The 13,953-nt window shown below is 49.5% G+C and overlaps 1 protein-coding gene across 3 annotated transcripts in view; it reads left to right on the plus strand.

Moving 5' to 3' along the window:
• VPS8 (VPS8 subunit of CORVET complex) overlaps positions 1–13,657 on the plus strand; it is a 246,408-nt gene extending 232,751 nt beyond the window's left edge. For all 3 annotated transcript variants that reach the window (XM_082693431.1, XM_082693433.1, XM_082693432.1), the window contains 2 exons: positions 10,054–10,134; positions 12,920–13,657. In XM_082693431.1, coding sequence (XP_082549557.1) covers positions 10,054–10,134; positions 12,920–13,069 — 231 coding nt within the window. In that variant the 3' untranslated portion in view covers positions 13,070–13,657. The remainder of the gene's footprint in view (positions 1–10,053; positions 10,135–12,919) is intronic.
• The last annotated feature ends 296 nt before the right edge of the window (positions 13,658–13,953 follow it).

Consider the following 13,953-nt stretch of genomic DNA (forward strand, 5'->3'; position numbering starts at 1 on the left):
AACCCCTCCCCTCTGGGAACCATCAGTTCTCTGTATTTAAGAGTTTGGCTTTTTGTTTGTCTCTTTTCTTCTTTGTTCATTTGTTTTGTTTCTTAAATTTCACATATGAAATCATAATGGTATTTGTTCTTCTCTGTCTTATTTCACTTACCATTATACCCTCTAGATCCACCATGTTGCAAATGGCAAGATTTCATTGTTTTTCATGGCTAAATGATATTCTATTGTGTGTGTATACTGGTCCAGATGTGTGAGCACATGCACACACACACACTCATCCCATATCTTCTTTATCTATTCATCTATTAATAGACATTTGGGTTGCTTCCATAGTTTGGCTATTGTAAGTAACAGTGTGGTAAATATAGAGGTGCATATATCTTTTTGCATTAGGTTTTTGCTACTATTTTTTTTTTTTTTAGATTTTATTTATTTATTTATTTATTTATTTATTTATTTGACAGACAGAGATCAAAAGTAGGCAGAGAGGCAGGTAGAGAGGGGAAAGCAGGCTCCCCAAGCAGAGAGCCTGATGTGGGGCTCGATCCCGACACTCCGGGATCATGACCTGAGCTGAAAGCAGAGGCTTTAACCCACTGAGCCACCCAGGCGCCCCTGAATTAGCATTTTTGTATTCTTTGTGTAAATACCCAGTCGTGGAATTACTAAATCATATGGTGGTTCTGTTTTTAATTTTTTGAGGAACCTGCATGGTTCCACAGTGGCTGTCCCAGTTTGCATTCCCACCCACAGTACATTAGGATTCCTCACCAACACTTGTCGTTTCTTGAGGTTTTTATTTTAGTCTTCTGACAGGTGTGAAATGACACCTCGTTGGGGTGTTGATTTGCATTTCCCTGATAATGAGTGATGTTGAACATCTTCTCACATCTGTTGGCCATGTGTATATCTTCTTTGTAGAACTATCTATCCAGGCCTTCTTATTTTTTAATTGAATTATTTGGGTTTTTGGTGTTGAGTTGTATAAATTCTTCATAAATTTTGGATACTAACCATTTATCAGATATGGCATTTGCAAAAATCTTCTCCCATTCCATAAGCCATCTTTTAGTTTTGCTGATTGTTTCTCTTGCTGAGCAGAAGCTTTTTACTTTGATGTAGTCCCAATAGTTTATTTTTGCTTTTATTTCCCTTCCCTGAGGAGACATATCTAGAAAAATGCTGTTACAGCCAGTGTCAGAGAAATTCTGCCTGTGCTCTCTTCTAGGATTTTTATGGTTTCAAGTCTCACATTTAGGTCTTTAATTCATTTTGAGTTTATTTCTGTGTGTGGTGTGAGACAGTGGTCTAGTTTCATTCTTTTGCATGTTGCTCTCCAGTTTTCCTAACAGTTTGTTGAAGAGACTTTCTTCCTGTTGCATATTCTTGCCTCTTTTGTCAAAGATTAGCAGACCATATAATCATGGGTCTTTTTCTGGGCTCTGTTCTGTTCACTGATCCGTGCATTTGTTTTTGTGCCAATACCATACTGTTTGATGACTGTAGCTTTGTAGTCTTATCTTGAAATCTGGGATTGATACCACCAGTTTTCTTCTCCTTTTTTAAGATGTCTTTGGCTGTTGGGGGTCTTTTGTGGTTCCATATTTGTTCTAAGAACTTAATTTCAGTCCTTAACATTGTCAGCTCTCACTGGGCTTCTTCATCTCAGTCCTCCAAAATGTATTTTTAAGCATGACGCTAATCACTGTAGCTCATTTTATCAACTGTTCTCTCTCCAGAGCCTTTTATTAAGACTTCACGGGCCTGATGGGGTGAATTTCTTTAGCTAGAAAGCAGAATCATGAAGGATATCGGAAAGAGATCAGAGGCCACCCGTGTTTCAGGAGCATGGCTAAGGCACCTTGACCGCCCAGCTAGTCCTACTCTGCTCCTGACATAGCCTTCTGTGTCCCTTAAGTGACACAGAAGGCTGTCAGGCTTATTCACACTGATGCCAGGAGCAAGGCAAGTGAAAGAAACCTCTGGAACTAGACTGCACAAATTCAGGTCTGGCTTCCACCACCACCCAGAGTGACCATGGGCAAAGCACTGGACCCCAGGACCTTAGTTGTGTTAGCTGGGAAATACAGATGCCGGAAGTACAGCCCTCATGGGTTCTTGTGATGATCAGATGAGCTAATGGATGCACAGTGCCCCGAACAGGGGCTGGTCAGTGGTTGCTTGCTCTGTAATTGAGCTGACTCCTTTCATATCTTAGCCCACTTAACTCTAGCATGTTCTTCCTGCTTCCATGAAGTCACTGTGTTTCTTTTTAATTGTGGTACTAACAGTCTCAGCTTTTGTGGGTATTTTCCAGTCAGCTGCTTGTCCTCTCCATCGCCCACCTCAGGCGCCCTCTGCCCGAGGGCTGCTCACTCCAAAGCTGTCGGTACTGCCCCAAGTGAAAGCTTCTTCATAGCTGTCCTGCCGGTGTTTCCCTCCGCTCTTCAGGCAGCTTAGCAACATCCCTGCTTATTTTGTCCTTTCATTACCTAATTCAGTATTAATTGCGACCTGCGGGGAAAGAGGAGGCATTCGAAAAGGAGCATGAGTGAATGGTCAGGGTTCTGGAGCAAAGTGTGTGTAGAGGGGAATTTTAGGAAGGGGTTTTCTGTTTGCAGGGAGGAAGGAAGTGTCAGTTCCCTCTTATCTCTGAAGCCAGGGTTTCATTTTAGGCAAAATGTTAAGGACCTCTAGTTTGAAACAGCTTAGGTAGTGGCAAAAGTCTGACTGAAGCCCATACCAGCTAGAAAGAAAGATTGAAAAGTGAGGCCAACGGCAGAAAGGGAGAAGAGTGGGAAAATACAGTTCCCCTTCCACTCATCCCACTCCACCTCCAGCTCTGGCCCCACCGGCAAATTATAAAAATGCCAGTAGAAGGTTCCCGAAATGAAGGAAAGACAAGTAGCTATGTTGCAGAATTAGATAAAGTGTCCCACATCTCTGGGAAACTAGGTTTGGCCTGCTTGTGTGGTAAAACGATGGGGAAAAGAAATGTTGGGATGTTGATTGCAGGACCTTGCTTACTGTAGAGATCCCGTGGCCGCCCGATGTCCATGGATGGTGCAGGAGACTTTAGATCCAGGCTCCCTGGCATTACTGTTATCATCCCTGTTCCTGGGGCTCCAGTCCCTTGGGTGGCAGTGGATTCCGGTGGCTTTCCGATCTCAAAGCTTGACGGGCTAGTTGAGTCTGTGGATCCTGAAGGCCCTGGGTGGTTTTCTTCCTTCCAGCTGTAAGAACAGCTCTGCTTTCTGCCAGCTCTGTAGGAGTGGGAGTTAGAGCTTTGAAATGTGCTGGTGCAGCAAGTCAGCCCTGCCTCCCTCCCCTGGGGCTCTCCTGAGCCACCAGGTCTGCTTCTTGCCCCTGCCCCCCTCTACAAGGCAAGGCGGGGGGCACTGTGGAGGGGTCGCTGCCCAGCTGTCCCTCTGATGTTCAGCCACAGCTTAATTTTCAGCTTTTATCACTAGACTTCATTACATGAGAAGAAGAAAACGGGCTCTGGCAGATAGCATCGAACATGTTTTTCCCTTCTCTTCCAGTTGGAAAATGCTTCATGATCCATTCTGGGCAGTGGGTCAGAGGGGCTGGGGACACTGGCAGGGGGCTTCCTGCTGAGGCATTTGCCCCATGGAGATAGCGTTCAAATCTGGTCACTCACACTTTGATGTGCTGGACACTGATTTGGCAGATCGCTTTCTTTGTACAGCATCTTAGACCCATTCTTCTTTCTCGTTGGGGTTGTCCTGGGGCTTCCTGATGGGGCCTCTTGTGCCTAGCTCTAGTTTGCATGTGATTATGCCATAAAAGCCATGAGTACCTTCAGTGAATGTTGCTTTCTTACTTGAAACCTGCATGTCTTCCCATGCCTGTTACCTCCTGCAAGTCTTTCTTGAGTGGGAGAGTGGCTGGTGGTGGCATTGCCTTTCTCTAGATCAGAGCGTAGACCTGGGAGGGCGGTGACCCGCCCAGGTGACACACGGAGCTGGGACAGGATTAGAGCTCAGGGTTCCTGAGTCCCAGCCCACTGTTCTCTCTTCCAGGGCACATCTCTTGGGAGAATAGATGACACAGTGGCAATCACCGCAGCCATGTACTGAACATCAAATAGGCGCCAGGCCTGTATGTGGTCTCCAGTCCTCACAATTCTGTAGTTTGCAGAGAAAGAGACTGAGAGAAGCTAAGTAAGTGGGCCAGAGGCGTTCAGTTAGTTGTTGCAGAATCCACACGGAGCCCAGGGCTGTCTGAGCATGCGCCCTGTGTCCTTCCTGCATGTAGAGGGCTTGTGGAAGCTCCAGAAACCTGTAACAGGGAGAAAATCTGCTTGCTTGCCCTTCCCGCCCCTTCCTCCGTCTGAGAGCAATGAAGTTGTTCCCGTGTCTCTGTGCGGAGCGCAGCTCTGGCTGCCGGGAAGCAAGAGAGACAGAGGCCCTGTGTTCTTAGAGCTTCTTACTTCCCCGGTCTCTCTTCCCGGTGGCCTTTCTGTTGCCACGTTTGCTGCTGTGGATGGCACTGTGCTCTGAGGTTTCCTTTCTTTCCTTCTCGGTGCCATGTGAGGGCTAGGTACACATGACCCATATCCCATCCCAACTGGCTCTGTGTGTGGCGCCTGCAGGGCCCTCCCGGACCCCCTCCGGAAAGTCACAGCATTCTGGCCAGTGACCCTGTGCCGGAGTCCTTCCCTTCCTCATCTGAACCACTTCCCATGGCATAGCTTTTCTCTTACTCCTGTGACAAAAAGCAAAAAACCCCAACCAGCTCAAAGAATAGGCCACTTGCTTCCGAGTGTCGTCTAGTGCCTGGTGATGCCAGGCTTGGGCTCAGGCAGACTGTGTGGGGGCCCTTCACCATAGCCGCTGTGGTGTCCTAGGCACCAGGGCAGCGGGCCCAGCCTCCCTTGCCACAGGCTGCGGTCACACCAAGTGGCGGCGTCGGCACTGGAAGTACCGGGCAGCCATGGAGAGAGGCTTGTCACTCCAAGTCCTGCTTGCTTGGTACGTTTTCCTATCTTCTTAAAAGGGGCGGTACCTATGTTTTTGACAATTAAAAAAAATCCTCTCCCCAAAAGTGAATTGAGTAAAATGAAATTGGCATTTTTCACTGAAATAAAGGACAAACATACCAGAAATCACAAAGAAACTTTATAAGTCCCAGTTCTTGGAACTAGGAAGACAAGTGCCAGTGACGTCACATTAGGCCAGCCGAGTGGCTGCCTGCTCAGACACCTAAAACGGATGGTTCCAGAGCAGCCAGGAGATGGGATTCTTCAGCAGCTATTTTTTGCCTGTTTGCCGGCTGTAGAGCATGGGGAACAGAAGCGTGACCAAGACACAGTTCTGCTGTGCGGGGAGCCCCCAGTCTAACAGATGAGCCCGATACCCAGAGAATCACACCACAGTGAGTGCAACAGATGGCAGCACATGGGGCCTGTGGAAGCAGATCTGTTGACAGGACCGGGGCGCACACAGGAGCATTCTGGAAAGGTGCAGAGCTGAGGCTTCCATGTCTCGCGTGTAAGAGTCTGATCCAGGCCCACAAATGTTGTAGCATCGGAGATTTTGCTGGTTTCTATCGATGACAGGAGAGCATGTGGCAGATGAGGTGTGCCCGGCAGAGGAGCAGTGGCTGATTGTTGGTGGCTCAGTGACCTCTCGGGCATTGCTTGTCGGCACTGGAGGACATGGAATCTTTCTGTGGGGTTTTAATGTCCCACAGATTCTGGGACATTAAACTGCTCTTGTTCACGTTTGTGCCCCAGACCCAAATACTGGGAGGGACTCGAGAGAGGTTTGTTAACCCAGAGAGCTGGACCTTAGTTTCTGAGGCCTGGTGGGGAGAGGAGGGGAGAGGACAGGAGCCCGCAGAGGCAGGGAGTCTTCTGTGGACAAACTGACTTCGTGAATGCCCTGTGCCTCCCCTCACAGACTCACCACCCCACTTTCTGAACCTATGGAATCATAGAGTAAGAGTCCAGAAATCCCTGCCTCGGTGATTAGTAGTCATTTCCTGTGTGCTTCCTTTTTCAAATGACAGTCTCATTCCAGGAAGGATTTTAAGACAGGTGAGCATCTCCTAGGTCCGAGGCATGTCTATAAAGAGCTCAGCCATTTTGCCTCAAATGACTTGTCTTCACTTTACCCAAGAGCCAGTGCAGCCCAGCCAAGAACTGGGCATGTCCATCCTGTGGCTTCCTGAGGGTTCCAGGGCAGCCCCAGCAGCCACTCCTCAGCTAAGTGACCCATGGTGATGGCTTGCATGGTACGATAGGACTGTAATCCTCAGGTACTTCACACCCATGCAACAGTGACATTTTTCAGTTTCTAAAGGACGTCATCATAGGAAGCCCCTTCTTGTGGTATTGCCAAGGAGTCTAAGGGCCTAACGGAGGAATAAGACTCTGGCAAGTGAGCAGCACCTGGGTGTCTCAGTTGGTTAAGTGTCTGTCTTTGGCTCAGGTCATGATCCCGGAGTCCTGGGATCGAGTCCCACATTGGGCTCCCAGCTCCATGGGGAGTCTGCTTCTCCCTCTGACCTCCTCTCTCATGCTCTCTCTCAAATAAATAAATAAAATCTTAAAAAAAAAAAAAAAAAGATTCTGTCAAGCTGCCCCTACACACTTCTCTGGGAAGATCATGTTGTTTGAAATTATGGGTGTGTGTGTATATGTGTCTCTGTGCTTACCTGTTTATTCTCTGAGCAGAGGGGGACTCGGGTTTATAAGGTAAAGGCCCTGTTTGTGACCCTTAATTGGTTATGATTTTTTTTTATTCCTGTTAGGCAAGTCTCTTAGCCTTCTCTTCCTCAGTTTACAGTCCAGTTCCCTTACTTAGTAAAACAGGTGCAAGGCTTGCAATTCCATTAAGATTCAAAATAAACCAGGTGGCAAGAGCATCTTCATTAAACTTTCTTATTCTATGCAAGGGTTGCTAAGATGCCTGTGAACCTAGTAAGTGTTGAAAACCAACATCCCTAATCCGTGGTGCCTTAGGGAAAGAGAAATGCTAGTGGAATGACTGATTTGGTGCAGTGGGATCAGTAGGAGGTGAAATTCCCGCAACCTGAGAGTTTTCTGTTACCGCGGGACTCAGGACATGAAGTCCCCCGCTCCAGCCACTCTAACAACACAGGGTAGCACCTGGTTGCTCCAAGTGTAGGCTGAGGTTGAGCATTCTCAGCATTGCCTGCGAGCATGTTAGAAACCCAGCACCTTAGACCCCACCTCAGACCTGCTCACCGGGCTCTGCATTTTAACAAGATCTCCCAGGGATTCTCCCGCACATTCCCATCTGAAAAGTCCTGGACCAGAAAGCATGAGTTCTGCACTTTCTGGCTCAGTGAGCGAACTCCCCGGGGCTAGAGCCATTTATTCTATGCCTAGAATAGACTCATCTGCCCATAGTATTTCCTGGGGGGGTGAAAGCAGGATTCTGTTTTTAGCAGTGGCATTTTCTACTTTTGACCTGACCTTCACTTTGCCAGAATGATTTGAGTTGGCTTCCAAAACACATCCAGTAGGATGAAATATATGGGGAAATTTTTATTATAAAACTGGGGTATAATTGTGTACATAAATGTTTGCCACCAAGCCCTAAATAGTTGCTAGTTCCACGTAACTAACCGTTTAGCACTGAGTTCCATAGTGCTAAAAACAAAAAAAAGAAAATACAATTATTAGCAGGTCAGTGTCCAGTACAGCTTTTCTCAGCAAGGTTTGATGGGCATTTTTTCAGTGGGTCACCATTAAATGGCCAGTACCACCCACATTTATGTAACAAGTACCAGTAGTACATTTCATGAAATTTTTTTTCTTAAAATATCCCTTCGAGGTCAAGGCTGCTTTATAGAAGTAGCTCCATAAGGAGAGACCTTTCCTGGCTCTTGCTGCATCATCGTATGCTAACCTGGCATGTAAACCTTCTGTGTAATGAAACTGCCTTCCCCTCACCATGAACCCCATCCTCCACTACCTTACCAAGTCAACTATTGACTTGCTTCTGTTTGGACCTTCGTTGTGAGACCTTATCATAGAGTGACCGGGGAATAAGCAGAGGGGACATCCGGTGGCCGGGCCCTTGTCCTGTGGACTGGGGCGGTGGCAGGCCCCACAGCTGAGGTTTTGAATGGCTGGAGAAAGACAAATATCACCCCTGTCCTTAACCCATGCTTCTCCCCAGTGTATGCCAGCGATACTGAAGGGATTTGAGAAGTCAGATGGTAAAACCATATTTTTTCGTTAAGTCTCTCGACAGTAATTATATTTTTTTCTCTTTTTGCTTTGTTTGAGCTAGGTGTGTAGTATTTCTCAGACTTTCCAATCATCTTGAGCTTGGATCTTTCCTGTGTATTTTACTTAGTGTCTGTCAGAAGTGTGATACTCTACATACTTTATCTCCAAAATATGATCGTTTTTCCTACCAAATTACAGAGAAGAAGCATCTTTAAAAAGTGTCAAGGCAAGTTTAAACATCTCAGAGAATGCTCTCCATGTGTCCGGCAGACCCAGAGACATGGAATGGAATGAAAAGCAGAGCCTCTGTGGGTCCCCTTTTCTCTTTTCTGGCTGTTTTGGATCGCACTGCCCTTGTTGGGATTTCCACCGAGCCGCCTTGTCCTCAGCTGTCCCATCACCGTGGGCGTCAAGACTGCGTTACCGTAGTTAGTGGGGCAGCACTGTGGGTCCCAGGGGCCATGAGATGTGGGCCTCCTCTCTAATAGCTGCCTTTTGGGCCTTCCAGGAGAGCCTTTCGCCTGGTCAGAAGGTAGAGTGGTGGAACAGCTCCCCGCTAGGCTGGCGTGAGTGATTTCAAGGGTCATGCTTCTTTCTGTTCTCTCTGAGATCTTAGTACGTTGTTTCCCCTAAGGACAGTAAAAACTTTGAGGAAAAGAAACAAAGTCCTTCCTGGAAGACGAATTAATAAATTTATGTAATCTCTGCATAATGCTTATTTCAAAGTTTAGAATCCTTCTGAGGGGGAAAAAAAGGACATGACCGTGCCTTCCTCAGAGCGTGGCACCCTGTCCCCACCCAGACCCTTCATCATTGAAAACCTTCTTCAGAGAGAAATTCAGTGTGTACTTAGTGATGCTTTTATTCATGCCTAGAGAGGTTCATAATAAATACAGAACAAAGGCCTCTTTTTACTAATCTTACACATAAGCATAAAAACTCCTGAAAGCAACATTTAAGAGTGTCTCTGAATTGTAGTAATATAAGCTAGCATGCACGGAGCCCTTGTGAGGCACCAGGCATGTAAGCGACACTTTAAATCTGTACCTCATCTAATTTTCAGTGATCCCATAAGGAAAGCATTTTCTTCTCACAGATGAGGCAGCTGAGGCTCAGAAAAGAGACTTCAGACACAAAGCTCACATAGCAAGTTAGTGTCAGAACTGGTGCTCCAGTTTACCTCAGACCCCAAAGCCTGCAGCTACCTCTGCCAGATCCCATTTCTTTTCTCTAGGTGAGAGCATTGGACCAGATGCGCCCAGAGTAGCCTAGAACCACAGTATCAGCGTGTCCACCACAGTGACAGGTGGAACAAAGCAGCACAGCTGTAGAAATAAGCTAGACTTCACCTCTTCCAAAAAAGCAGTAGACTAGCCTTGCAGCCCGTTAGGTGGCTGCCAGCTTTATCAGGAGACTGGGAAAGGGCGTGATTGTGTGTTTATAATGCACCCTCCCAACCAGCACTAAGAAGGGGCATCTCTGCCCATCAGCTTCAGTAACAGATATGAGAGGGTGAGCCTGGACTGAACTGCTCTGCACAGTAAAGACAAAAGGGTTGAGGTCAAGGAGCCCCGAGCAAAGCTTGTATATGGACACTTAGACCACAGTGGGGACGGTCCATACACAGGTCAACCTGGGGGCTGACACCAAGGGGCTTCGGAAGGATGTACCCTTCCTAATTAATGTTCAGTAAAGTCTCTCTTGCTAACTGCTGGTAGCATGGTTTGCCTCAGAAAGGCGTGACGGAAGGCCATGTTCTGTGTCAGCATGGCCAAGTGCAGAGGCTGCCCACGTGTGGTGTTTACCTTCTCATTTCTGATTTCCAGGCAGCCTCAGAACCTGTCCTGGACCCACAGCAAATCCAAGCTTTTGATCAGCTTTGTCGTCTCTACCGAGGAAGTTCCCGGGTAATGTTTTTGTGGTGGTTTACATTCTGTTTTTAATAAAAGATTTTATTTATTTATTACAGCACAAGCAGGGAGCAGTAGGCCAGGGGAGGGAGAAGCAGATTCCCCATGGAGCAGGGGGTCTGACGTGGGGCTTGATCCCTGGGATCACGACTGTAGCCGAAGTCAGACGCCTACCAGTCTGAGCCACCCGGGCGCCCAGTGGTTTATATTTTTATTTCCCAATTTATAATTACTGTTTGGGAAGTGCAGCGTCCTCTAGTCCGCACTCCAGCCTCCTCTTTAGTTTGGAACCCTGGTTAAGGTGGTGTGGAGCCCTGGCCCCAGGGAGCACTCCGGATTGCAGAGGACACAGAGGAAGTGGGCACTGTCATCCCTTACTTGCTGAGGACACAGAAGGGCATCTGCATGTGTACTCCCTTCTGGAGGCCTTTGTTTATGCTGATGATGATCCCATCTGCCCGAAGTCCCAGACCCCGCCGGACATCTGTGCTGGCTGAATGTGTTTTGGCAATGGAACCCAAATGCTGAGTGACATGGGTGCCCAAGACAGAAGTGGAAACACAGGCAGCCCAGGGCCCCCGCCATGAGCCTGCCTCCAGCTTTCTCCTCTCTCCTGCCTTGAGCACAGGGCTCCCATTCTCATGGTTTAACGGGGCTGCTCCCGCTTCCTGGTCGCAGCTGCTTGAGGGCTAGTGAGGTGGAGGAAAAGGAGGGCGGGAGGAAATACAGTTCTAGAAGTTGCATGTGTCATTTCCATTGTCCAGAACTTAGACACACGACCACACCTCACTGCAGCGGGGACTGGGCAGTGGCTCTTGTTGCCAATGGCATGGGCTAAAGTGGTTAGCACCTGTATAAAGCCGAAGAAGAGAAGGCCCGGGAGAGCCACTAGCAGTCTTGCCCCCGCGTCTGTCTGCATGGCCCCCGGGGCTCGATAAGCCTCTCTGCCTGTTCCCCCTTGTCTGGTGGCTGTCTGGAGTTCGCTCCCCATCCAGTCACCTAAAGCAGAAGCCTGGCAGCACCCCTCCACTCCCCCAACTCCCCAAGGAGCTCCCGGAGGCACCTTGTCTGTACCTCCTGCGGCTTTCTCTCCTTTCCCTCCAAATGGTCACTGCAGGTCTTCTGTCCCTGCTGCCTGGGGGCTCGCTCTGAACCCCAGTATCTGGTTACCCCCTTATTTCCTGCATCTCATCACTGGAAGGTGGAGTCCAGACTACCACCTCCTCCACACCCCAAGTTGCCCCTAAACTCCAGCCAGGCCCGATTTGTTCTCAGTGTTGTCTTGAGCTCGTGCAGACCGTGTGCGGCTCTGCTTCTGAGCCTGGACTCCCTGCTTCTCCTGCAAATAGCTGCTGGTGGGCTTGGCATATTCCTGAGGAAAAACCGTGTTCCCTCTTGGAGAGAAACTTCTCCAAGGGTCTCTGGTACAGGGCCCAGTGGCTTCACTGAGACGGCAGCGTCTCCATCCCTTCTCAGCCTCAGCCACATTCTGCTTCACACTGTTCTGCCATCACTCAGGACTCCTTGATTTCTAGATCACAAAGTTACAGAAGCAGAACGCAGATCTTCTCTTAGGAAATGGAAAATATTTTTGCGGTTGATCTTCCTAAACCTCACAGGGTCTGAATGTGAGAGAACTTCGAGTTGATGTAACATCTGTCGCCTCTTCTGTTCCTAGTCTTATACAGAACTGTTCTTAGGAAGGACTTCATAGGCTGATAGGCAGCTGAGAGGGCTAGAGAGGACGAGACGTGGCAAAGACAGGGCTCAGTGGATCAGGGGACATCTGTCTCCTGGCCCGGTGTAGTGTGAGTCCCCAGCACATGAGTGCGTGACCTAGCCCCCTGCACACCTGGCAGGTGGAGTTCCAGGGCCTGGGGCGAGAACTGAGAGTCCCTCCAGCTGTCTCTCCAGTTCCCCCAGTCACTGGTAGTGCGTTTTCACCAGAAGTGACAGATGGATCTGTGTGACCCTTGTGCCGTTACCGTCTGGAGGGAGAGAGAGCCCCTCAGTGGCTAGATGAGCCAGAGGGCAAAGCACCTGGCAGGGTGGCTGTGTGGGGATGGGTGACAGAGCAGGGATGGCAGGACCGCAGGTGGCTCAGCTGCGTAGAGGTTGAGCCCTACGCTACCACTCAGGGCTGGTGACTTAGTGCAGGTTGCCTCTGAGGACATGGGCTTCTGTACACAGAGGGTTCTTGTGGAAGATCAGGACTGCACACATGGAGGGCCTGGCATAGTGCCCACAGTGCAGCTAGCTCATGCCAGCAGAAGTCGCTGAGGGCCTGGGGTCCAGAGCATGACCTTGACCCAGCAGCCAGGCCATGTCTGCCGGCTCCCTCCCTCCTCTCAGCTGAAGGGGGGCGGGGCGGGCTGCTGGCAGCATGGAAGCTAGGGGTCATGATTCAGGGTCATTTGTCCTGAGAGGAGCTCAGCGAGAGGGAGAGCGTGGAATGAAGTGTACAGGGAGCAGAGCACCCTGGCATGGGGCACGTCTGTGGGGGACAGCAGGCCCGGGGCTACAGCGGGGGGGGGGGGGGGGGTTCCGGCAGGATGTACCCAGTCCGGTCACGGCATTGCTCAAATAACTCGGGCCCTGGAAGTGCAGCAAACTCGCCCCAAGTCTCCTTTTGGGTTAATGAGATGCAGACCTGGGAGCCAGAGCCCTCTTTATGCTCTTCCTGCGGGGTGGCACTGTCCCTTGGGTATCTGAGGTGGGGGAATCGAGGACCCTTCGCCTCTGTTCCACACACCGGGGCTAAACTGTGGCCTTTCTTTTGCAGCTGGCTCTCCTCACAGAACTCTCCCAGAATCGCAGCAGTGAGAGCTACAGGCCATTCAGTGGCTCCCAGAGTGGCCCTGCTTTCAACAGCATTTTCCAGAATGAGAATTTCCAGCTGCAGCTCATTCCCCCGCCTGTGACTGAGGACTGAGGCCTCTCTGGGGCCTGGCACCAGACATCGGAGACGATCCTGGTGCAGCCAGGGAGGGACATCCTCCCCTCCCCGCCGCAACTGGCTTGGCCCCTCCACCTTCCCCATTCCGAGCAGAGGTTCCGAGGAGGATGTCAGTGCTGGGCCTTTTCCCATGCCCATTGTTTCCCGTTGTTCCCCAGGGAGACCACGGTCTCTCAGGAAATGCAGCAGCACCACATCATCAGACCAGTTGATTTTATTTTGCTTGTTCAGCAAAGGGATGTCCCATACTTCCCTCCAGCTTTTTAAGAACATGAGTGTTGCCCTTGGGGATATTTTCCAGTTTCCCTGAAGCTTCGATAATAGAGGGAACTCAGGCAGATGGCATTCAGGAGTCTGTCCTGCTTGGTCCCCTCCAGCGGCTAAGTAACGCGGAGGAACCTGAGCTCTTGCTGCTGTCGGGAAGACAGAGCAGTGGCGGGCCAGGCTAGGGGGAACAGAAAGCAAAGTCTTGGGGGCGGGGCATCTCCCTTTTGATGCTTTTATGTTAAAATCCATTTGAATGTAAGATTTGCCCTAACAATAAATGCCTCTGTGTTTAAGTTCTGCAGGCTTGCTGGCTAGCTCTCCATCTGTCCAGTCGTGAAGGACACTTAGAGCCCTTGTTGCCACAGTTCAGTTTTATTAGTTCACACTCAGCCCTCTTTCACAGATAAAAATGCTGAGACTCACATGAGGAATAACGAAGGCAACACACTCGAGAAGTGGCAGGGGGGCTCGGTCAAACATCCAACTCTTTATTTCCGCTAAGGCCGTGGTCTCCGGGTTGTGAGAGAGCCCCACACCGGGCTCCGTGCTGAGCATGGACTCTGCTTAAGATTCACTTTTCCCCTCCCTCTGCC

The sequence above is a fragment of the Mustela nivalis genome, assembly GCF_964662115.1.
Source record: "Mustela nivalis genome assembly, chromosome: 1".
Classification (NCBI taxonomy): Eukaryota; Metazoa; Chordata; class Mammalia; order Carnivora; family Mustelidae; genus Mustela; species Mustela nivalis.